At 41.8% G+C, this 26,356-nt stretch overlaps 1 protein-coding gene across 3 annotated transcripts in view; it reads right to left on the reverse strand.

The window, feature by feature from the left end:
- The window catches only part of DDR2 (discoidin domain receptor tyrosine kinase 2), a 172,604-nt gene that overhangs the window by 124,814 nt on the left and 21,434 nt on the right, over positions 1-26,356 (reverse strand). For 2 of the 3 annotated variants that reach the window (XM_043450712.1, XM_043450703.1), the window contains exon 2: positions 22,633-22,778. The exons of the other annotated variant lie outside the window; for it this stretch is intronic. In XM_043450712.1, the coding sequence (XP_043306647.1) occupies positions 22,633-22,638 (6 nt within the window). In that variant the 5' untranslated portion in view covers positions 22,639-22,778. The remainder of the gene's footprint in view (positions 1-22,632; positions 22,779-26,356) is intronic. 3 annotated transcript variants of the gene reach the window in all.

Raw genomic sequence — 26,356 nt, forward strand, 5'->3', positions numbered from 1 at the left:
TGGTTGCACACTATATCTTTAATATCACTGAACTGTATACTTATAAATAGTTAAGATGATATTTTTATATTATGTATGTTTTACCACAATAAAGAAGAATTAGGGAAAGGGGCAATTTCTTGGTAAAATAGTAAAGCAGAAGGGATGGTCTGCTCTCACCTAAAGTAAATGTCAAACTTAACCCAGTCCATTGATTACCTATGAAAGTACATTAATCCTCCTCTGAATTATTCATTCCTAGGGGACAGAGGGTCTGTTACTCATTCATTCATCCCTTAATATTATTGAGTATGGAGTATGTTTCGAGTTCTGTGTTAAATGCTGGGTAACCCCATCAGTAGGAACAGGAATTGCTGTCCTAGTAGAATTTACAAGGTGTGCTGAGTCCTGTGACAGAAACATCTGGCACCTGGGGGCTGAGGATAATAAAGGTAACTGCAAATAGGGAGGCCTTCCCTGAGACGGTGAAAGCTCAGACCTGAAGGACAAAAACGAATCACCAGGAGAAAGGCAGGAGCAGAGGATGATGCTAGTTATTCTAGGCAAATAAAATAGCTTGCATAAAGGTTCTAAGTAGAAGAGAAATTAGCCTGTTAAAGAAGTCAAAATGAATCCAGAGTGACTGGACTGGAGATGACCACAGAGAGTGGAAAGTACCCCACCATAAACAGCTTCACAGCCATGGGCAAAAAACTGACTCATGTCTCCCTCGAAACCCACATGTTGAAGCCATAACCCCTAATATGACAATAGCTGGAGATAGGACATATAGGGAGGTTGTTAAAGTTGAGTGAGATCATAAGGGTGAGGTCCTGATCTGACAGGATTAGTGCCCTTATAAGAAGAGAATCAGAAAGCTCACTTTCTCTCTCTCTCTCTCTGCCATGTGTGAGAAGCCTGCTTCTGCAAGCAAGAAAGGAAGCTCCTACCCTAAACCTAACCCTGCTGGGCCTTGATCGTGGATTTTCCAGCCTGCTGAACTGTGCGGAAATAAATTTCGGTTGTTTAAGCCACACAGTTTGTGGCATTCTGTTATGGCGGCTCAAAATGATTAACACACCATGGTTAGAAACTTGAGTTGTATATAAAAGAAATCTAAAACATTTTTCAAGCAAGGGAATGACATGAACTAATTTGTGTTTTATAACAGCTTTTGCTGGTATTGGGGGAAAGATGAAGAGGAAGAAGCACCGAAAAGGAGAAAAGAAGAAGCTATTGCAGTCAGCTGGATGAGCGGTGGTGGCAGCCTGAACTGGGACAGATTTAAGATACCTTCTGGGATTCCCAGGTGGCGCTAGTGGTAAAGAACCTGCCTGACAATGAAGGATACGTGAGAGACACAGGTTCCATCTCTAGGTCAAGAAGATCTCCTAGAGGAGGGCATGGCAATCCACTCCAGTATTCTTACCTGGAGAATCCTACAGAGAAGTGTGAAGGGCTACAGTCCATCGGGTTGCAAAGAGCTGGACACGACTAAAGCAACTCAGGACACATACAAGAGACATTCTAGAGAAAAAACAAGCCTTGTTGACAGCTCTCGTGCAGAAAGAGAAACCACAGAGGATGACTTTATGAGTTTGGGCTTGACTAGCTGAGTGGATGGTGCTGTCATTTACCAATTCTAGGAAGGAAAGAAGAGCAAAGAGTTTGGGAAAGAAGTAAATTCAGTTTTGGACACATCAAGCTTAAAATATCCAGGTAGAGATATCAAGAGCTCTGATTGTTATGTGAATCTGGAGCTCAGAGGAGAGGTTGGGACCAGATATCTAAATTGAAGAACAAAAGCATACAAACAGCTTTTAAAGTATGAGACCAGGGAGACAAAATATAGAGAACCTACATATGTAAAAAGAGAAGATACATGTGCAAAAGGACCAGGATCCTTACTAAGACTGTTTCTACTCTACCAAGCTTCCTCTTTTTGCTTATATTTATAAATGGGGGGAACTAGATAAATATGTAGAATATATAGGATAAAATGAACATAGTAAGGTCCATAGGGAAAGACTGTCTTTCAGTGCCTGCCTTTTAAAAGCAGAGTGCTATAACTAGAGAAAGAAATGAAGAGAGACCTGAATTACTGAGAGTTCTTATAAAATAAATTATAGTTTAATTAAGGTCTGTGTTTGTTAAAAATGTAAAGCAATTCCTCTCTTTCTCTGATGATAGAGAAGTGATAGAATGATAGAAACATAGATAATCAGCTACTCACACACACACAAAATATAAACTCCATGAATCTAAAATGTCTTTTCATCATTAAGATGAAGTAAGTCACAAGAGAAACAAAAAGCCAGAGCTGCTCTAACATTAGTTCTTTCCTCTCCTGTTAGTGATTCACTGACAATTAATGCCACCTTTAAATATTTCAGTCAAGAGAAATTGGTTTTATTTATACAAATACAAGGAGTTCTAACTGCCCTAGGCCCAGCAAGATCCCTTGGAGATGAAACTGCACAATCTACAGGGAATATAATGAGGGTAATGCTCCCATATCCTTCTTGAGCCAGAGTCCCTCCCATGAAAACACCCACTGGCTCCCAAAAGCTGCCCTCTGAGAGGCTCCTTCTGTACACAAACTTTTTAAAGATGTATTAATTTTCTTTGAAAGTAGAGTTGGGGAAAGAATCGGGAAGTGCATTTGAGCTGATTGTAACATCTACAAAATTAACATCTTTATATTTAATTACAGAATGAAAATAGGCAATTAAAGCCCATAATTAAAAGATATACATAATGATGAAATTACACTGTCAAGAAAAATCCTAACTACACGCTGTGAACCTGAAATCCCTAACACCACCTCCCACTGTTATTTCCATCACAGAAACAATTTACAAGGGCTTATCTAAGGAAGGGTTTCCATGTTTCTGAGCAGATCCATTTCATAGCAACAGAGAGTCTCTGAGAACATCCCTGCTGGTAATTTTCACTAAGACCAGTCAGCAAATCTACCCTTAACAGAAAGACTGGTTCATTGAAAAACAAAACAAAACATATATATATATCTTATGATTAGTGGGCTGGAAAGTTATTTTCTGGACAGTTCTCAAACTTCCTCTTTCACCATCACACCATAAGTAAGGATTTGCCCAGGTCTTTTTCTTTCCAAGGGCTTCCCTGGTGGCTCAGACAGTAAAGAATTTGCCTGCAGTGCGAGAGACCTGGATTCAATTCCTGGGTCGGGAAGATGCCCTGGAGAAGGGAAAGGCTCCAGTTCTCTTGCCTGGAGAATTCTTGTCTGGAGAATTCCATGGACAGAGGAGCCTGGTGTGCTATAGTCCATGGGATGGCAAAGAGTTGGACACGACTGAGCAAGTAACACTTTCACTGTTTTTCTTTTTGAAGCATCATCAAAACACTGAGCCAATTGAGAAACAAAGAAAAGAGTATATGTGAATCTATATATGTATGTGTGCATGTTTGTATAGTTCAGTACATATATACATGTGTGTGTGTGTGTACATATGCATATATGTACATATTTAGAGGTATATATGTTTGTGTGTTTGTGTATGTGAGAGAGAGTTTCTGGGAAATGTGAAGAAAAACAAGGATATCATGTCTCATGTAGTATCATGTAGTATCATATAGTTCAGGTCCAGCCACTAGTCTGTGGAGTAATTTGCAAACAATTTAGAAATATAACAGACAATGAGAGTTATAAAACCAAAGAGTTAAGGTACAAGAGAAAAAAACATGGAGAAACAGGGGGTCAGAGGATGTACCTGGATAGAATGCTGATATTACGTCAGGCATTTTAATAAGCACTGCCCATGTGTTGACTCATCTAATCTTTATTACAACCTTCTGAGATGGACATGACTCTTTTACAGGCAGAACAACCACAGCACAGTGCTTAATAACTTGCCAAGGTACTAAGGGTAGGGCTAAGTCACTGGCAGGTATGACAGAGAGTTAAAGGTGACTAAGTTTTTGACCTAAATGAAAAAAGAATTATGATAAAATTTTCAGAGACCAAAAAGGGAAGAAAAAACAATGGCCTAGTTGAGTTCTTCCACAGATGTTGTGCCTTTGAAATGCCTGAGGGTTCCATGAGGAGGGGTCCATCATGCAGCTGGAGATTCCGGACAAGAACCTGAGCAAAAGGTCAGCCTAGAGAGGCTGATGGGAAAGAGGTCTGAAGAGAGGCGACAAGCCGGGAGGGTGGCTCGAGGAAGCCAAGAGAGAAGACACAGAGAGGAAAAGAGGGTCAGAGAAAGGACGTGAGTCCAAAGTAGGACAAGCGTCAGTAAGTAATCATCTCCTACTAGCGTCTCCCCTGACCTCAACCTCCACTAACTCCCTGCTTCTTCCATCATAACCCACATGCTTGGGACAAGATAACCCTCAGCGAGTACTAAGGATAAGATCGTTGTTACTCATTGCAATTGCAATCAACAGTAAGATCTAGTAAGATCTAAAAGCACAGGGATTGTCGCAGAGCCCAGGGGTGGAATTGGAGCAGAGAGGGAGGCTCCAGAGGGAGGCTCCAGAGATATACATGTATAATTATGATGATCTCGTTGATGTATGGCAGAGACCACCACAACAGTGTAAAGCAATTATCCTCCAATTAAAAAAAAAAAAAAAGCACAGGGGTAGCATCCACCTTGTTCACTACTCAACTCTAAAAGTACTTAGCCTGGCACGAAATCATTATGGCCCGAGTCATGAAGGAATGAGCAGAGGACTGAAGAAAGCTCACAGATGGGAAGTAGTAGGAGTCAGCAAGCAGTGGAAACTCATTCCAGTCCAGTGCCGTCTCTACCACACTCCGCCGCCTCCCCTCCCCTCGCGGAGACCACTGCCCACAGTGTCAGGAGGTCGGCCCCCACACAATGTCTTCACGTGTTACAGAACATGTGTGTGCGCATACGGTGTGCAGAGGCCAAGCCACGGCCACTCTCCCCTAACAGACCACACCCCTCACTTACTGTGAACCTCCTGGCACACGGATACAATATCAAATCCAGCAGTTCAACCACCGTAACAAGCATCAAATGTTTACCCAGGCCAAAGCAAAAAGCACCATCCCACCCTCTGGCCCCATGGAACTTGTACCAGAATCAAATCACTGAAATTAGTGTGCTGGCTCCTCAGCTAACATAACCACTCGCTTCTGGCAAATCAGAGAGGAACCACTTTCCCTTCCAGACCACGCAAGCCTTTGAGCATCAACAGATGACAGAAGCAGCTCAGGGAAATTTGCACTTTGGGTTAAAGCAACTAAAGTCAGAGTGGGCATTAATGCTGAACTCAGTCAATATCACCAAAAGTATTCCAGTGGATATTAGCTATACTGTTGAGGCATTGAAAACACCCACAGACTGGATCCTGGCTTTGAAGTGGGATGAAAATGATTCCTCCTTTTCAGTGAAAACCTGGATCAAAGCATCAAGAGGTTCAGGGTTTGGCGAGACCTGGCAGGTGGGGGAACAGCGGAGCCATCCCAGCGTGGCTTTGGTGCCACTCCCAGGGGTGGACATTCACGAGGGATTCCCTGGGTTGGGGGGTGTGGCTATGGGGGACACAGCAGTGGCAGAGGTGGCAGCAGCCACGTTCCCCCGCTGTCTGGCGCTGGACCCTCCAGGAGCCAGAATGGGAGTGGGGAAGGAAGAGGAGGAAAACGGAGCTGTTTCAGGGTAGATGAGATGGCTCCATTCCTGAGCCACAGGGGAAAAATCGCTAAGCATCCCTGGAGCTGTTAGAGGAGATTTTAATGCCATGAAAGAGAAAGAGTTGGTGGTTCTCTAATTGAGGATGCAGTCAGAAACTTTATTATTATTATTATTTGCTGTTTTAGTAGCTCAATGTTTATCCTTACCAGCCTAAAGAAACACAGGTATAGCAAGAGAAAAATATTAAACAATCACAGTAAACACCAATACTACGGCAAGGACTCTGTATAAGCCTGAAGCACTCTGCCAAGCCTAAAGGCCCAGTGGCCCTGTATTGCTGCTGTAACAGATTATCACAAACATAGTGGCTCAGAACAAGATGAATTTATTATCCTGAGGTCAGAGGTCCTAAAGTTGATGTATTGGCAGAGTTGTCTTCCTTCTGGAGGCTCTAGGGGAGAGTCTGTTTTCTTGCCTTTTCCAGCATCCCCAGGCTGTCTGCATTCCTGGGCCCGTGGTCAGCAGCATACCATCCTCTCCTCTCTGGCCTCTGCTTCCGTCTTTACATCTCCTCTCTTTTACTCTGATCTTCCTGAGTCCCTCTTTCAAGGACCCTTGTGACTACATCAGGTCCACCCAGATAATCCAGCAAAATCTCTCCATTTCAAGGTCCTTAACCTTAATTAATCATATCTGCAAAATCCCGTTTATCACATAAGGTAAGGAATCCACAGATTCCAGGAATTAGGACATGGACATAGCCTACCACAAGCCTTTTGAAATTTCCCACTAGATTACCTCTGTCCTCAGCTATCCCAGGCCAGCATCCAGTCAGAGCTGCCTCCGGCTCCTTGTGGCTGGTCCACAGTGCTCGGCTTCAGGGTCACACTAGATCGGCACCCAGACGAGCTCTCTGCCAGCAGGACTCCCCTACGCTCCTTGGGCGTCTTAGAGTTTACCCAGAAGTTTTCCATTCTCTCTTTTTCTGTGATCAATTGCATGAGGCGAGAGGAGAGATGCTCTTCAACTCCTTTCACAGACAAGATACAGAAGGCCACACATTCAGAAAGCAGTCAAGTGGAGCTCAGAGGCCTGCCTCTCTGCTCCAAGTCAGCATACATTTTGCTGCCTGCATGATACCCTGGGTGAAGGTGGACAGCAAAGTGTCATCTTCAGTAAGGAATCACACAGTGGAAAACTTTACAGCTATTTCACTTCATTCCCCTTGACCCATGAGCCACCTACAAGGCCACACCCCACCGTCACACACACACACACATTCCTAAATCAGCATCACACCCAAGCCCTCATACACTCACAGAATCAAAAATGAGAAGGACAATGGGGTTCCTCCAACCTAGGAGATCCTAACCTTTTGTTGTGCCCTGGACCATGATGCAGTCTGGTAAAGCTTCTGAGTGTTTTCCAGGAATAATGTTTAATGCATAAAATAAAGAGCATAGGATTAGAAACAAAACTAATGGTACTAGTTATAAAATATTTGAAATATGGTTATCAAAATATTTTAAAATATATAGTAGAATAATAGATCTTATTAATCCATTAAATAATAAGATCTAGTCAATGATCTAATAACACTATAGTTTCAAAGGGGTGATGAGTATTGATAATATTTTGAGATAGCTGATAAAATTATGTGACAGAAAAATACTACTATTTCTACTAATTGGAAGAAATGTTACATTTTTGTTAGAGTTTAGAAAAATAGAGGATTTTTTTTCCTATCAAGGTTATAGAACACTCCCTTCCAAGTTCTACACAGAGAATTCATGTCTGAACCTCAGATTTCAGAATCTTTATTTCAGCCCCTTCTCCTGCCTCAAGATAATCATGTACTTAAAGCAATGAAATGTCAAGCATTTAAACAAATTTAAATTTTCAACAGGAATGGAAAGTCCACAAACGCCTTTAGTCACTTTATTCAAATTCTTGGACTTCATTCTTCAGACACTTTCTAAAATTATATATTTATTTAGTTTCTACTCTTCTTAGTTTATAGTGAGGGATAAACTGAATTAAAATAAATCTAATTTTATCTTTGTACTATGAAAAATGCTTACAAAGCAAATCAATCACTTCTACAAACAAGACTGCAGGGAGAACTTTAGCCTTTTTGAAAAAAGCAAACTCTTTCCAAGCTCTTAAAAAGTTCTTTAGTGGTGTAATGAAAGTATCAACAATGCAGATGTTCATGACAACTGGTTTCTGTCTGACTTGCTCCTTCACTGGTGCCAGCACAATTTGCTGACCACGCTTCCTGCGTGTCCAGGTCAAATGTACTCATACAGAAAACAGCCTATGTACAGAACTATCTCCAAACGGGCTAGTGATCCCCAACCAAAAGCAGAGAAAATATGTAGGACATTTCAAACCCAAGTACACAGAATCTCATTCTTAAGAAAGAATTACTGCATTAGAAGTGAAATAATGCTCTTAAAGGGATCTATCCCTGTGCCTGGTATGTAATAAGCACTCAAACATTAGCTATTATTATTGAATTGTTAATTTATTGGTACATTTAGTGATTATATAATATGGATTAGTGATCCAATAATCAAAATAGCTAATATTATTAAATATTATTGCTATACAACAGATTGTTCCTACACTTTATGTTTGTTCCTACACTTTATGATTGTTCCTACACTTTATAGGATGTTAATAACAATGTTCACTAAAGGACTATGCCACATTTATGTTTCAGAACTTGGCTTTGATGTGTCTGAAACATGAGAGAAAACAGATTTGGTTCCCTTGCACATCTATCTCAACTTAAAATTCAAATGATATCCAGTGACCCCCATTGTTTCATCCTCTTCTGGCGGGTCTCAGAGGCATAATCATATTTCATGAACAAAAAGTCATAATGCTAGGTCTGACAGAAGATTTTTCCCCCTAGTTTGTGCATTTATGTGAAAAAACTCTCTAAAAGTTATCACATTCAGTTATACTCATAATAAATTAGAAAACTGCTTTTATGGAGAAAATTAAAAAATCAACAACAGAAAGATAAAATTGAGCAAAAAGATTTTCCAATCATCATCATTTGAATATGTAAAATCAGGACTATCCTTAAAAATCCTGCACCCATTGGTCACCACATCCACTAGCAGAAGTTAGAGCATATGTACCCCCAAAGAAACCAAACTGTATATCCTTAAATATTTTCTTAGGTATTTAAATCATGGCAGGTGTTGGCCCATGCCTTGGCTGCCAGATTCCTCCAAACAGAAAATACGCTTCTGCTGCATCTATGTTAAACCAAACCCACCACTGTTAATTAATAATAGTGTAGTAGGTCAAACTGTGTCACCCCAGGAGGAAGTCCTAACTCCTAGTACCTATAGACACGGCCTTATTTGGAAATAGAATCTTTGCAGATGTTATCAAGTTAAATTGAGGTTATACTAGATGAGGGCATCGTCCAATGACTAGTGTCTTTATAAGAGAAAGGAGAGGAGATTCAGACACAGAGGCATAGACACGCACTGGGAAGAAGGCTGTGTGACCACAGAGGCAGAACTGGAGCAATGGCAGGAGGCACCAGGAGCTAGGGGAGGCCAGGAGGATGGCTCGCTAGAGCCCTTGATGGAGCATGGCTCTGCTGACACCTTCCTGGCCAGAACTTCTAGCCTCCGGAACGATGCATTATTAATGCATTAACAGTGCATCAAGGATGCAATAATAAATTTCTGTTGCTGTAAGCCAGCCAGTTTCTGGCAATTTGTTAATTCAACCCGAGGAAGCAAATAGAAACAGTTAAATCTACTTATTCTTTTTTTCAGAGGTATTTTTTTCCATAAATCATGGCCTAATGTCTGATATGTCTAACATTCATGTGCTTAACCAAGGCTTTTACATGTCAAAGATTAGCTTGGAGCTCCACTGCTGCGGTATTGCAATATCACATTGAAGTATTATTTCTCTTTATCACTGAGATTTCAGTGCCCCTTTAAAGTTTTAAAGGCCTCCCTGCTTCACCCTGTCTCCAGCCCTGTTTCCCTAAGCCTTTTCCCACTGTATCCATCAGTTTGCATTTTTCCAGGCTGAATTGTTCTCCTTCCTGTCAGAACCACAACAGTGTTGATGCCTGTGAAATAATTCTTGGTCTCCAGTGACTCTAACAATTGATTGCATCTGTGAATTTTAATAACATACTTGATATTTCCAGCAGATAGTTGAGGAAGATGCTAATTAAGGCCAATCCTAACCATATGCCTACAGGCCCTTTCTAGATACTCCCCTGGGGTAGGGTGGGGTGATGGTGGGGTAGTATCATTGTTGAGATTGTTGAGATATCCTTTGTAATTTTTCCACTACATTTCTGCAACCTAAGCCTTCCTCGCCATTTCAATGCCATCCTGAGAACATTTCAAAAGAGGTGATGGGAAAGAAATCCAACAAAGAAGGGATACATGTATATGTATAGCTAATTCACTTTGCTGTGCATAAAGATATGCCTATGCAACTTTGGAAAAGTATCAGGAAGGATGAGCATCAGACCTTAAATGTTACAGAAAGTAGCTATCTCTGGGGAATTAAAAGAAATGGCTGAGAAGGGAAATTTTACTTCTCATTTCATATCATTCTTAAATGATGGGATTATGGGTTGTGTTTCCTGAATGATTTTGAGGTTTTTTAATTTTAAAATAGTTGAGGAAAAACAGTGCTACAAAAGTGCCTGCTATTGAGCTGCAACAATGTGCCACATGAATTAGCATATACTCTCCTTAAGGTACACATTTTCCATCAGTAACCAACACACACACACACACACACACACACACACACACAGATCACACCTTTTCAACAGCTGGGGAAACCACCGTCACAGAGAGGAAGGCACTTCCCCAAGGTTACATAACCAGTAAGTCAGAGCAAGGACACATTCACCGCTCTGATTATAACCCTGTACTCTTTCCATAGTCCACACTGCTTCTACTACCATCAGATTCTCTGTCCTGCATTTGTTCACTCATTCGTTCCACTGACACATGCCAACGCCTACCTGTGTTTAGCACCACACTTCGTTCCAAAAAAAGCTGCAAAGATGAACAAGGCAGGATGCCTGCCCTTTAACGGTTCACAGTCTCTTCTGCTGTTTATAAGAAACAGAAGGAAAAAGAAGGCTCCACGGGTGGAGAGTAAACAGCAGGGAACTGTCCATCTGCCATGGCTACGCTTGTGAGGTTGAGTCAGAAGAGCGCTCTGACCCCCTCCTTCTAAAAGTGCCCTTTGGTGCTGGAACAGGGCAAAGATGCTCTTGATATTGGAGCGTATCTTTGGTTATCTCACCCAAACTCTTATTTTTGTCCCACGTGAGCACAGAGGAAGAGGGGAGGAAGGAGGGGAGCAAAGTACCTGTAGAAACCTGAAGAGAGTGAAGGACTCTGGTTGTGGTATAAATTATACATGGAACTGAAGGTTAGACTAACGGTTGATAGAAGGGGGATATATGTACCCTCTGATGCTGTTGTTGTTCAAGCTCCTATGAATTTCATTTTTATATGCTGGTGAAAAAGAAAAAAAAATTACTCTGACTCAAAACAAAGAAACACAGACTTACTGTGGGCTCATGGGTAATTTTTCTAAGGATTTTCAGAAATGTTATAGTCTAAATATTGTAAATAACTCTCTCCCCTTATATAAGTGGGGGGTCACATGTTGGGCTCTATTGGACCTTGATGGACATGTAGACATTGCTATATTTAAAATGGGTAACTAACAAGGACCTGTTGTATAGCACAGGGAACTCTGCTCAACATTCTGTAACAACCTGAGGAAAGAATTTGAAAAAGAATAGGTAAATGTGCATGTATAACTGGATCACTGTTGTGCAGCTGAAACTGATACAACATTGTCAGTCAATTGTACACCAATATAAAATAAAAACTTTAAAAAGGATTTAGAGAAGTATGCAACTTCACCTCAAAGTTCACTTAATTTGTTTTCTTTTCCCTGGAGTTGAAATTTTTTCAAATGATAGTGCATTTTATATCCTTGGCATGTGCCATGGTTTGATAAGAGGCAGTAAATATAAGTGGCAAGGACTGGTATGCACAGTCACTGTGAATTGGAACTTCCTGGGACATATCATGAAGGACAAGGACCAGTGAACTGGGAAGTGTAGAATCTGCCGGGTGCAGAGGAGGGCCGTGGGCGCTTAAGGCAGCTGTCACCATGGGAGACAGATCTATGAGGTGCAGATACATGAATGAGCACTCCTAGGACCACAAGGGAACAGGACTTGCCAGGCTCTTGAGACGCAAGGAACCCTGGCAACCATCTGTCACCCTCCCTCCTGTCACAGGTTGCCACCTGAGGTTCAGAGAGGTGCAGTGGTCTGTAAACACCACGCAGCAGGATCAGCCTGGTCATCTGAACAAGGTCCCTGCTCTGCTTGGCTGTTTAATACATGCTCTGTGAACATGTCCCCATAAGAAATAGAGGTTCAGAAGCGGGAAGGTGGGGACCCAAACAAGAAATAAGGAGTCTGAGAGGGGTTCTGACAGATCAGAAAATACACATAGGAATAAATGAGTCATAGGATGAAATGCACAGCATGGGGAATATAGTTAATAACACTGTAACATCTTTATAGGATAACAGGTGGTAACTAGACTTCTCATGATGATCATTTTGCAATGAATAGGAAAATCAAGTCACTGTGCTGTAAATCTAGAAATAACATAACGTTGTAGGTCAATTATAATTCAATGATAATAATTAATAATTAATTAAAATACATGTAGGAAACTGATGAGAAGTTAGAGAGATCAGATGGGGTTTTGGGCTGATAGCCCTTGAATACCGTATCAAAGTGTCTCATACCTTTTTTTTTTTCCCAGGAAGGTAACAAAGAATTACCACATATTGGAACAGAGCTCAAACAGCAAATTCACTATTTTTTTATCCCCAGAAACAGACTAACCTGTGAGGAGGAAGGAAAAGATCTTCCTGAGAGTAAAAATAATCTCACAAAAGATCTTCCTGAGGATAAAAATAATCTCAGAATCCCAGGGAAAGAAAGAGGAGGGTACCTAGATTTTTCACACATTCTCTCTGAAAAGAACAAATACTTTCACAGTATCTTCCTTTAAAAAAAATTACATACCTTCTTTTCTTTTTCTGATGTAATGTATACATATTAATTATTTATGAGCTTTCAATTGTATGAAGAACCAAAAACAATCCTTATAATCTCCTCATCTGAAATCAAACATGGCTAATCTTTTAGTATATTTACTTTAAAGGTTTGATTTTTGTGTGTGCATTTTTACATAACTGATCTCATACTTTTATTTGACTCTAAAACTTCTAATTTTTCTTAATATGACATAAATTCCTTTCAGTGGTATTCAATAAATACCTAAAATTAAAATTCTCAAACCCATCATTTCAAAGGTTTAAAACCTATACACTGAACCATACCCTAATGGCCACTTAGATTATTTCTTTTTTGTACCTAATGCTTCATTTTTGTGTTTGTATTTTTTCCCTTTCAGTATGTTTACTTAGAACAGATTCATAAAAATTAAACTCCTACTCCAAATAGCACAGACATTTTTAAGGTAATTCATATATCTGACTGAATTGACATAATTCTGGAGTATATACAGAATTATTATTTTTACATATATAGAATTGCTAGAGTTTTTAGTTGGATGAAAGTGGTTTCTCCTTTTTAATGGCTTTTCTCCAATTACAAAAATATTTCATATTTGAAGAAAAGAACACTCTCCATAATGTTAGACTGCTGGGACTGGGGATAGGGCAGGGGATGCTTAAATGAAATTTAATGTCTCCCCACCCTTGGGCACTTTTTACAATGCTGCTTTTTCCTGTCTTCTAATCAGGGCTACATGACCCTCCATTTCTTCATCAACTACCCCACCCAGGTCCTCTGCCAGCCTCTCAGACTCTTGGATATGATCCCTCCTATGATTTATCAAGGGAGATTCCATCTTGCATTTCCTGGTAAAGAGGCCAAGTTCACACAAAGAGGCTTCTGCACCCTTGCCCAGGGCTTTGGAAAGTGAAGTTTTGCAACAAAAAGATTTGTGGTGCATTCCTGATCTTCACAGTCTGTGTGTTTCTCATTATCTTCCCTTGGATACAATCACTGGCTTTCGTTCCAAAGGCACCCAAGGCCGGTCACTGCTCCTCCCAGAGCAGGGAGACTTCTTTAGTGCTAACGGTATGGAGAGAGATGAGTCAGTAACCTCTCACGTAGTCAGACCTCCTCCTCTCCAGCCCTTCCGGCAGAGGTCTCCTTCACTCCCTTACTACCCACCTGCTCTCTTGCTGGGCCTCGCCACCCCCACCTCCTCTCCCTCCCAATATTGCTCATCCACCACAGCAAGGTCAGGTCGTCTTGGAGCAGAAGTCATATTATCTTACAACTCTGCTCCAACATCTGCAGCAGTTCTTTGTTACCTACATGGGAAGCAGGGCCCAGCATTTTGCAATGGGTCAGTAAATGTTTAGCATCTTCTTTTTAATGAGTGAGCTCTAAGCACCATGGGAGCTATACAATGAGCTCTATGTCTGGTTCTGGGAGCTGAAAACAGACATATGAAAAGTTAAATAAGAAGGCTTCAGTTCCCACCGCTTTCCAGTTCCCCAGTCCTGCAGATTTGACCGCCAGCTCTCACACTCATCTTGTTTCAAACAGAACTTACTCTCTTCTCCCCCAATCCATGTTCTCTATAGAATAGCCTCACTATCCATGTTCTCAAGACAAGACAGATACAAACCAGGAATATGGGGAAACATGGGGTCCAGAGATTTGGGCTTTGTAGTGCCCATCAACATCAGTTATCTACTTATGCACTTTCTTAGTAGTGCTTAGAAACATAAAAAGTATAAGCATAAAAAAAATAAACATGGCATGTACCCACTGTTGTGAGCAGATAACCTAGAGGAGGAGACCTAGAGTTTGCAGGAACAAACTGTCTAGCGTCAACTCATACACACAAACTGTGACTCACAAACCTAAGTCTCCAGGTCCTCCCCCAATCATCCACCATAGGCAACATGGACCAAGACATCTCCATGTAGCCTCACAATTCTCTTGGACTTGTCTTCTACCAAATCTCAATCAAGTCAGACACTAGAACAACCACAATTTGTGGGCACTTTATACTTATAGAGCACTCTCCCAAACATCCCAAACTCTTCACACAATATCTTGTTGTGCTTTAACCCTCACAACAAAATCACACGGTGTGTTCTCATCACCTTCATTTTACAGATGAGAAAATCATGTTGAAGGAATTTATATTCTTTTGGGGCAACAGACATATGTTTAAATTCTAACATGTGTCAGAAATTAAGGGTGAACATGTATTCATGAAGATCTTTGCCATTAGTGACTTAACAACCTGAGGAGACAGAAACCTAAACGAATAATTTCCACATAATATGGTGTGATAACAGAATATGCAGAAGTTGTACCAAATGAAGAAAAATAACACCATTCAGCCCAACCCACAGATTCACGGAGATTCCAGGGAAGGCGGGTGAGAAGGGAAGAAACATGTCAACTAAACTAGAACTTGAATGAGTTGTTGGCTCACAGATAGGGAAACTAGAATCTGAATTTGGGTTTGTCGGACTCTCCAGTTCATGTTTTTCCCTATTCTGTGATGTGGTAGGTTTTCAATGGATATTCATTGAGTGACAGAAGAAATGAAGGAATAAATGAACATATTATGCGTCCCCCTGTGGAGAGAATGGCTGAAATATCAGTCCAAACGCCCACATTCTGACCAGCTGAGCTAACCAGCTAATGCAGCTTAGGGAATTCCAGGAAGGCTCCCTGGTAACAGGTAAGGTGGTTCTCAACATTGGACACCCTGATTCACTGCTACCACATCTCAGAATTGGTTGGTATGTCCTAGAGTTGAGAAGAGGACTCCCCACTTCTTTCCACTCCGCTGCCTCAAAAACCTCTTGTCGTGTCCCTGGCTTTGCAGACAGTGGAAAATAAACTACAATCAGTAAGACCAGAGTCCCAACTGACACAGCAAAGATTCCCTCAGAATCCCACACTAAACCCCTTGGGCTCCAGATAACTCTGTGTAAGGAAAACGGATCCTCATTCTCCTACGCCTACCTCCTCTGAAATTCGGTTTTGGAAGGAGGAGAGCCAGGATCTCCAAGACGAAGATCAGAGCGGCGCGCCCACATCCTCAAGTGATTACATGGGGCCGCCTCTCTCCTCCCACAGCCGCCGCTCCCCCGGGGTGTGCGGAGCAGATGCCTCCGCGCCAGCAGCCCCCGTTCTGCACTTCCTGCTTCGCAGCCCAAATCTCTGCCTTCTGTCTTCCTATGCTTGGCGTACACATGCAGTAAGCTTGGAGCCTGTGTGTGCCGCCATTTCACAATTTAAAAACCCCAAATAAGAGACAGGTGGCGGGATTCTCCCAGAGAATTAAAAGAAAGACGTCAAGCCCACGCCGCCGTCTGAATCTGGCTACCAGTGAGCACCCCAGGGGTGGGTGTTTGGGGCTAAGGCTATGATTTCAGTAGTAAAAATGCAGAATCTACCCAAACCATAAAAAGTTGTTTTTATTCCTTGGTCCCAAATATTTCTACTCAGAATTTCCTCTTGGCTCTTCCCAATTCTTGAGACAAGTCGGACTCATTTTGAACAATTAACGGAATCAGTTTGTGGAGACGTGTCCTCTCCATAAAATCACAATGGTTTCTTGAAGGAAGGCAATATGAAATGGACCTTACAAAGTCACAGACTCTTTGGTACCATTATTGGCATCAGTTTGGGGCTCAAGAATCTTCATTGCCTGCTTGGGAATTAAGATTTAATGAATCAACTTCCCCATGATGGGTTAAGATGGGCTTGCAAATTTTGCCACTGGGGCAAAAAATCACTGTCTTTTCCTTTCCTCTAAGGAAGTAGGGTTCATCTCATACCCTAGGGGTCAGCAGACATGTTTCTGAAAAGGCCCAGATAGTAAAAAATTTTCGCTTTTGTGGGCCATAAGAATTCTGCTGCAACTATTCAACTCAGCTGAGGTACCACAAAGGAAGTCACAGACAATATGTAAATATATGAGCATAGCTAGGTTTCATTAAAACTTTATAAAAGCAGGCCTGTTTGTTCCACCATCATCTAAGTAACCTCTAAAGATATCAGAACTGTCATTAAACATATTTTCCAGGTGATCGGTATACAATATATCTGGAAACCAATGTGTCTCAAACCTAATCAACTTGCAAATTCTGAAACCTGAAATTCTGTATATTCAAACAAGCTCCCACGTGATACTGATGCTGTCAGTGGATGTTGCTTTAATTAGCAAAGATCTATTTCCGGATTCTCCACAAAACCCAATACCGGGGTAGAACATAGGAACGGGTGGGTACCAGCAGCCCACCAATCAGTTCAGTTCAGTCACTCAGTCACTCAGTCGTGTCCAGCTCTTTGCGACCCCATGGACAGCAGCACACCAGGCTTCCCTATCCATCACCAACTCCCAGAGTTCACTCAAACTCAAGTCCATCAAGATGGTGATGCCATCCAACCATCTCATCCTCCATTGCCCCCTTCTCCTCCTGTCTTCAATCTTCCCCAGCATCAGGGTCTTTTCCAGTGAGTCAGTTCCTCTCATAAAGTGGCCAAAGTATTGGAGTTTCAGCTTTAGCATCAGTCCTTTCAATGAATATTCAGGAATGATTTCCTTTAGAATGGACTTTTGTGGGCCAACATTGGACACCCTGATTCAATATTGGATCTCCTTGCAGTCCAAGGGACTCTCAAGAGTCTTCTCCAACACCGCAGTTCAAAAGCATCAACTCTTTGGCACTCAGCTTTCTTTATAGTCCAACTCTCACATCCATACATGACTACTGGAAAACCCATGGCTTTGACCAGATGGACCTTTGTTGGCAAAGTAATGTCTCTGCTTTTTAACATGCTGTCTATGTTGGTCATAGCTTTTCTTCCGAGGAGCAAGTGTCTTTTAATTTCATGGCTGTAGTCAACATCTGCAGTGATTTTGGAGCCCAAAAAAATAAGGTCTCTCACTATTTCCATTGTTTCTCCATCTATTTGCCATGAAGTGATGGGACTGGATGCCATGATCTTAGTTTTCTGAATGTTGAGTTTTAAGCCAACTTTTTTTTTTTTAAGCCAACTTTTTTACTCTCTTTCACTTTCATCAAGCCCACCGATATCCACTCAGTTTCTCTACCTCCAAACAAAATAATACATGGATAATACTATGCTAAATATTATGCCAAAGCCAAAATAACTGACAGATACTCAGACCATGACTAAGAGGGTCGCACAATCTTTTGGAATAGGAGTGGGGGGGCATGCAAGTGGAACCTCATGCACATAAAAAAGTAATCAATACAAGAGACAGTGTGAATACATGAGACATCAGTGAAAAACCCTGACAAATGCTGTGAATGTCTAGCAGGAAGACCCCAATCCTTATCCATCATAAAGTGAAGAATGAGGGGCTCTGTAATCCAGGAAGCAGGAATTTTGAGTAAGCTCGGGGTCAAGAGGAAATTCAGTGAACGGTTCCAGCCAGAAACACAGTATGATTGCTTCAGCCCACAATAGCAGAATAAAAGAGTTGATGTAATATGAGAAATTATAGAGTATGGAGACAATGGAAATAAGATTATGTATATCAGCCCTAGATCAACTCTGAGGGCAAAACAGTTTGTGACTGACCCTTAAATCTACTCTTAAAAGCTACAAAGACTAAAGCCAAAACAAGAGGTTGAGATCTTAGAAAACACTAACTCAGAGTGTTTCATGCATATATATTTTGAGGTCCCCTGATATTTCCCCCTGAAGGCTTATTGTTATGGCACCTTAAATCTGCTTCACTTCCCTGATAGCTCAGTTGGTGAAGAATCTGCCTGCAATACAGGAGACCCCGGTTCAATTCCTGGGTCAGGAAGATCCGCTGGAGAAGGGATAGGCTACCCACTCCAGTATTCTCTGGCTTCCCTCATGGCTCAGCTGGTAAAGAATCCACCTGCAATGCGGGAGACCTGGGTTTGATCCCTGGGTTGGGAAGATCCCCTGGAGAAGGGAATGGCTAACCATTCTGGTATTCTAGCCTGGAGAATTCCAAGGAGGACTCGCAAAGAGCTGGACACGACTGAGCAACTATCAAAAAAATAAAAGAAAATCTGGTTCAGAAATGCAACCACACTCAGCAAGAGGAGCATCGGAAATGAGCATCTCCCAAAGCAAAGTCATCCATCCCGCCTGGAGCATGTTCCACACAGATGCTGGATCTCAAGGATGGTATCCAGATGTCTCAACCCAGCCAGTGAGCAGGCTGGCACCTCCCTCCTTTGCAACTCTATCTTTCACCACTCCTCCTCCCCAACCCTCTGCTCCTGGGAGATGGCTATTTCCTCCTTCCCCTCCACCTGTATGCCCACTTCCATCCTTGTTTACTGGTCATTCTGAATCCTTGTTCAGGATTCTGCTCCTGAATGACCAGTAAACAAGGTCTGCTCCATCAATAATGAGTGACCCACACCTTTCTCTGTGTATCGAATGTCTGCCTGGCCTCCAAGCTCCACCCCCTCCAGAGTCAAGGCATTTATCCTCTGACCCACCCAGCCACAATTGCTGCTCTCCTTCTTTCAACCTTTCATCACTCTCTCAACACATCCTCACCTGCTTGGAGTGAATTCTCTTCTGCGTTACTTCTCTCTGTTGTTAGCCATGAGCAGCTTAGGCTGGGTTATTTCTCATTTATACTTGAATCATTCCAAGTCTCTTCCAGAGTCGCTTACATATCACAGGGGCTCAGTAAACAGTGTTATTATTTTATCAAGTAAAAATACTATGCAAAGTCCTTGGATCCCATGAGAAAAAAACAAAAAAGGAGCATGTTGTCTAGCCCACCAGTTCTTTTTCAGATCACTGCAGTCTGCTCTCAGGTTCTGCTTTTCAGAATGTTTTTGGAGCCTGGCTCATCGGGAAATGTCTGAGTCAACTTGCCCACCTCCAGCGCATCTCACCCCACCCCACCCCCATCTCTGTACAGAGCTAGCCTCCTCCATGTCTATCGGCTCCCCGCTGTCATGCAGTCACACACCCTCCATAGTTGTGGCGCCCTAATTAGATGCTGACCAGGATCTTGCCTTCTCTAAAAGGATCCAGGTACAGTCCAGTTCCAAAATCTCCGACCCTCAGGTTTATTGCAGCAACACAATTAAAGTGTGTCATTTATCCCAACCGTAACCCATTCTGTGACTAAGCAGGCATCTCCAGGGTTTGCTCCTGTCAGGGCCCCAACTTCCACCCACCCCGCACCTCCAGCACCCCCCATGCCGTCTTCATGCCCCAGCACCTGTGTCCCCCAGGACACATGAAATCAGAACTTCCCATCAGAGATGTTCATGAGAAACAGACCACTCGCAATGAGAAAAGGACGGCCTGCAGCTCGTGAAGGAGAATCAAGCTACAGTTGGAAATACAAGCTTTTCCTTTAAAGGAGAAAGTAACTTTGGCAGCAGTGCTCTTCCAAGCTGCCCTCCAACAGTGTTGAAAGGACCATTTTGGGAGAGAAGGAAAGGGAGAAAGTGCGAGTGACAAATGGGAGCAGAAAATAGCCAAAGAGAGGGAAACAAAGGGAGAGGAGGCAGGACCGCAGTGAGAAGGCACAGGGGAGGAGCGGGGAGGCAGAGCAAGAGAATGGGGATCAAAACATAGGAAAAGGAGAAGGGTGCAGAGGTAGTGGTGGAGGGGTGGGGAAGGAGGGGAGGGCAGGCTGGCACCCCTGGGTCTCACAAACAGGGGCCCCCAGTTCTGTGGGAGTTCTGCCTGTCTCCCGCGGGAGCTCTGCCATCCAGAAGAGGACAGGCTCTCCACTGGCTTATTAGAGGCACTCAGTGCTGAGAAGTCTATGCCAGATCCCCTTGGCCCAATACAGACAACTGAACAGAATTCAGGGAATCTATCTCCAAAGGCACTTGTTGATCTTCTGCGCTCAGCCTTCATTAGAGATGCAAGATCTTTGAAGAGTCGGTGAGCAAATACCCAGAGTTTCTATTAATAACGCTCCTTTTCCCTCACAAGTGTTCCGGTTTAGATGTTAAATACTTGTTCTTCCTATTAGTAAGAGACACAGGAAGCTGAAACTTATTGAGTCTTTAAACAGATTGAAATACTTAGTCTCATCATTTTGAGAAAAGGAGGAAGTCTGCACTGGTCACCAGAAGAGACCAGCAGGGTTGAATGAATCCAAAGTCCTTGAGATAATTCTCGGCACAATACTATGATGGGAAGAATGGGGAGGCACACAGACAAGGTGCTCAAACCAAAGCTATTTATAGCACATCTTGGATATTGAAATAATAATTTCTAGAAATAGTCATTAAGATTGGGTGGCAGGGGAAGAAAAGACCACAATGATGAGTACTTTTACCCTTCTGAGAGGTAAAATGGAATGAATCACAGATAAATAATGTTTGAGGAGTGAAATGGAACAGAGAAACTCTGCAATCACCTCTGGTTAGTGGTTAAGTGCAGCTATGGATTATTCATTCTGAAATGTACACCATGAAGGCTCAAGTTAAAGACCACTTAGCTCTCCAGTATGAAGAATCTATTGGAAGGAGGAAAGGAAGGAATGAAGGATGGAAGGGAATTGGTTTCAGGGCAATCTGTGGGAAGAAAGGGACCCAAGTTATTTTATCACCACAAGTAGGCTAAGGAATATTGGGGGAAGGTGGGCAGTTTCCTAGACAATAAACAGAAAGGAATGTGTAATCCCAGGAGCATTGTTAGTGAGAAGAAATCTCCTGGGGAATGTGAGGAAACAGTATTTTACCCTCCTGCCCTTCATCCTTTATCCCAAGGATTCTCCACATTATTTACTCAATAGTGCATTCATTCAACAAGTGTCATAGAAGCTGCAAGTTAGATGTAAGCCTAAGTCAAGGCACTGGGTCCGCAGTGAGCATCTTCCATGTGCCAGAAGCCACACTAGATGCTAGGGATACAGGCATGAAGGAGATGTTCTCTGCCTTTGGTGACCTATGGACTGAGAGGGTCTCAGATGCATGAAATTACTACACACCTAGTTTATTTGGTAGGATTCAAATCTGCTAACAGATGAACTGAGAGAGAAGTCTCCTTCAGACCAAAATTCACCTACAGCTGACCACCTGGACCTGTGCAAGTGCTTTTGGTCTCCTCATGACGCTTTGCAGTATATCATGCTTCTTTTTTTGCCTTGAGACTGGGAGCTAAGTGGCCCACTTATCTGCAATTAGCATTCCTGGCTAGGTTTTCTTGTACTTTTAACTTTCCCAGACCTTATTGTAGGGCTCTGGTTCTCTTATTCTGGTTTTAATAGTTCTATTAAGTTTTTTTTTTTTTTCCCTAAACCACCTCAAATTATTTCTGGAAGCAGGAAATTGATTTAAATTTTTTCTAAATGGAATTGTACTATTAGAAGAGGCCTAAACTGATCCAGGAAACCCAGAGATTCCAGTGGGTCCTGTAAAAACAGGGGAGACCTAGAGATCCTGGGTCACTCAGAGCTGGGAGTCCAGGATGCCCTAGGATGAACATTTACTCTGGGTTGGCCACAACCGGATCCTTCAAGTGCAAAGAGGAAATGGACATTCAACACCAGGTTCTAGGATCCAGGGCTTCCCAGGTGGCTCAGTGGCAAAGAATTCACCTGCCAGTGTAGGAAGTGTGGGTTCAATCTCTGGTCCAAAGATCTCCTGGAGAAGGAAATGGCAACCCACTCCAGTATTCTTGCCTGGAAAACCCCATGAACAGAGGCGCCCAGTGGGCTACAGTCCATGGAGTTGCAAAAGAGTCAGACACAACTTAGCAACTGAACAACAAGGACAGAACCCAAGGTTCGCCCCTCTCCATGACACCGACCAGGGTAAGTGAGGGGCTCGGGGGGGCCCACAGTCACCCCCAGTCTCCTGTGGTTACACAGCATCAGTGACCAGCCCTACTTACATCCATGGGTGCAGAGCATTCTCTGAGGGACAGGATCCTCAGGAAGAGCTGGCCTCTGCTTCTCTTCAATTATTGCAGCTTCTTTGCGTCAAGTCACAGCCTTGGAACTTTCTAGAGCATTGAACCCCCGACCAGTTGTGGATCTCCTTTTAGGAAGGGGGAGAAAAGGGAAAGCAATGCTTTGTTACAAACTTTTTCTTCATTCACATTTTCTTTCCTGCTTGACATTTCTGTCCACCACTATTAAACAGAAGCCTCCCAGCGACCCCAGGCTCTGAAGAAATTTGACAGATCCTCAGAGATTTTGTTTATAGGGGTTATACAATTGATATTTATCAATTAGAAATTAAAAACTGTTAATTTTAAATTTACTACTCATTTCATTAAAATATGATTGTATGTTAACACATAATAATTTTTTATAAAAATTTTTCCAAAAAATGCTTAGTGAGAAGTCTAACACTGCTTACTATTTTTAAAAATCTCTTTGATATCTGACTTAATCAAATGGATCCTCTTATCTGCTTCTAGATTCAGTTTGTTACAATAATAATGCAAGTCGTTTAACCTCTGGAAACCTCCACCATACACTGTGGGAGAATGAGAGTGAAAAAAAATACAAATCCTAATGTTATTTTGAGAATAGTTTTGATCTTGTGAATCCCCTAAAATGGTCTCACAAACTTGCAGGGACACCCAGAGCTCCCTGGAATAACTGCTCCATATTCCACTTCAGACTATTAGTCCCTTTTTCAGGTACAACTAGTTATCAGTTGACTGAGTAATTTTCTAGAACCAGCCTACATGTATGTAAAACTATATGGATATACAGTGTTTTTAATTTAAAAAATAAAGTTTTAGTGTCCTGTACATTTCACTTTGGGCTTTCTGTTTACATGTTGGGGGTAGTTGCATTTTAGCATATGTAGTTATGTCATTCCTTTCTAAAGATCTGTTGTTTTCCACTGAATGGATATAACCATATATAACTACATAAGTGCTGCAGTGTCCAAGTGAGTTGATGAACAGCTACCAGAAGTTGGCAGCTTCTTCACTGAAAGATCTAGAACTTAAAGGGAATAAAGTGGCCACACAAATCAAGAATGGATGTCACATATGTTAGAATAGCTTTCCTCCGGCTTCTAGTTTCCCAGAAAGGCATGCAGCTGAAGCCTTCAAAATATGAGAAAATATTCAAACTCTTGCTCTACTACTGTCCTTTTCTAGTTGGGGTTTATCTCACTATTTCAGAAGAAACTCGTACTAATATCTCTGCACCTACATGTACAGGAATGTTTACAAACATCAGCCTCTCAAAGCATACTCACTGTCATCACTGTCACGTCATCATGGGAGAAGCGCCAAGTGCCCCCAAGTATTTTATTTTATTTTATTTGGCCACACCATGCAGCATGTGAGATCTTAGTCTCCTGACCAGGAATCAAACCTAAGCCCCCTGCAGTGGAAGCACAGAGTCTCAACCACTGGACCTCCAGGGAAGTTCCCCACACAATCTTTCTGAAAACTAGTTCCCTGTGGCACTAAGGTGGCAAAGGCTAACCCTGTTAGATCACAATTTTCCTGACACAGAAAATGCGTCACCTAAAGGAAGCCCTCACCTCATATGGCTAATTTGGTCTAATTACATTGAAGGATTCAAAGGCTAAAATGTATGCAGACAGGAGTTTACTAACCCAATATTGTAAAAACATAAAATTAAAATTCTTCAGAAAATCATCCCTCAGCTACATGCAAAGGAGAATAGCAGGATACCAAAACCAATATTTTATTAGTTTTGGATTATTTACCTTATTTTAAGGTAAAATGCCTTAATTTAAGGTAAGATTATTTACCTTATTTTATTCATATTTGATTAGATCAATTACTAAAATTAATTGGTTGTTTCCACTTATAGATTATTGTTTTTCAAATAGATTAATAATTTAATATCAACTTAGCCAATAGTATTTCTAGCTCCTAGTATATACCAGGGACTTCAACTGTTATAGATGAAGAAAACATGTTCCTTGGCCTTGATGAAGGAGATATAGTGGACATTATAAGATCTGATACATATATAACTATATATATATATATATATTTGTGTTGGTGACATAATAAGATAGAAAAGAACAAGATGCTAAAAGAAGGAGAAATCAAGACAGTGGAGTGTTCAGGGAAGACTTGAAGGAGGAAGGAGGCATTATTTGAACTGACTCTTGAAATATAACTAGGATTTTGTGAAAAAAAAAAAAGTAAAAAGCCTAAGAAAAAGGAACAATTTGAAAATGCAAGTTATGTGGCTGGAGGACAGGAACAGCACAATAATTGAAGCTAGAGCTGGAAGATGGCCAGGCTATAGATGCTAACAAGAGGTGAGCATGTGTGACCCAGGAAAAGTTTTGCAAGAGAGGGATGGCAGGGTGAGGGAGGCTCTATCCGGCTTAACCTGGCATGTAGGGTGCTTTTTAGGGGAGAGGGGAGCAGAGTGGCCAATGGGAGCCTGACCTAGAACAATGACGTCAGGAAGGGGAAAGAAATAATATGGAGGTATGGTAATAATCACTATAAGAGTCAGCAACTAGTTACAGTGGGGAGAAGGAAGGAGTCAAGGACGCCTGCACATCCAGTCTGCAGGTGACCAAGAGCACATCACTACAAGTAACTAAACCTGGGAAAACTGGAAGAGGACTTGGTTCAAAAGGGATGATTGTGAGTTTCAGTTTGAACATAAAGAATTTTATTTCCTTTCCATAGGAACAGGCAAATACATCAAGCAGAAGAGTAGAAATCTGGGTCCAGCATTCAAGAGTTTGATTCCATCAACAGATGAATGGATAAAGAACATACGTATATAAGCAGAATGGAATGATGTAGTAGACAGCATCACCGACTCAATAGACATGAATCTGAGCAAACTCCAGGAGATAGTGAAGGACAGAGAAGCCTGGTGTGCTGCATCCATGGGGTGGCAAAGAGTTGAGCAACAACAAGAATGGAATACTAACACTATGTGTTCAGTCATTAAAAAAAAATTTTTTTTTGCCATTTGCAGCAACATAGACGTACTTGGAGAGCATTAAGTGAACTGTCGGACAGAGAAAGACAAATACTGCAAGGTGTCACTTATATGTGGAATCTAAAAAGTAAAACTAGTGAACATAAGAAAAAAGCAGACTCACAGATATAGAGAACAAACTTGTGATTACCAGTGGGGAGGCGGGATGGGCAACATAGGGGTAAGGGATTAAGAGGTACAAATTATTAGGTATAAAATAATCTGGGCCTCCCAGATGGCTTAGTGGTAAAGAATTCACCTGCCAATGCAAGAAACAAGAGATTGATCCCTGGGTCAGGAAGATACACTGGAGAAGGAAATGGCAACCCACTCCAGTACTCTTGCCTGGGAAATCCCATGGAGGGAGGAGCCTGGTGGGCTATAGTCCATGGGGTTGCAAAAGAATCGGAAATGGCTGAGCAACTAAACAATAACATAAAATGAGCTACAGGGATATATTGTATAACATGGGAAACATTGCCAATATTTTTATAATAACTATAAATGGACCATAATATTTAAAGATTGTGAATTACTATTGTATACCTGTAACTTGTACAATATTGTGCATCATCTAGACCTCAGTTTAAATAAACAAATGAGAGAGTTTGATGTTATAGGTTCATATTTGAAGATCAAGTACATAAAGGCAATAATGGAAGTCTG

This window comes from Cervus canadensis, chromosome 2, assembly GCF_019320065.1.
Source record: "Cervus canadensis isolate Bull #8, Minnesota chromosome 2, ASM1932006v1, whole genome shotgun sequence".
Lineage (NCBI taxonomy): Eukaryota > Metazoa > Chordata > Mammalia > Artiodactyla > Cervidae > Cervus > Cervus canadensis.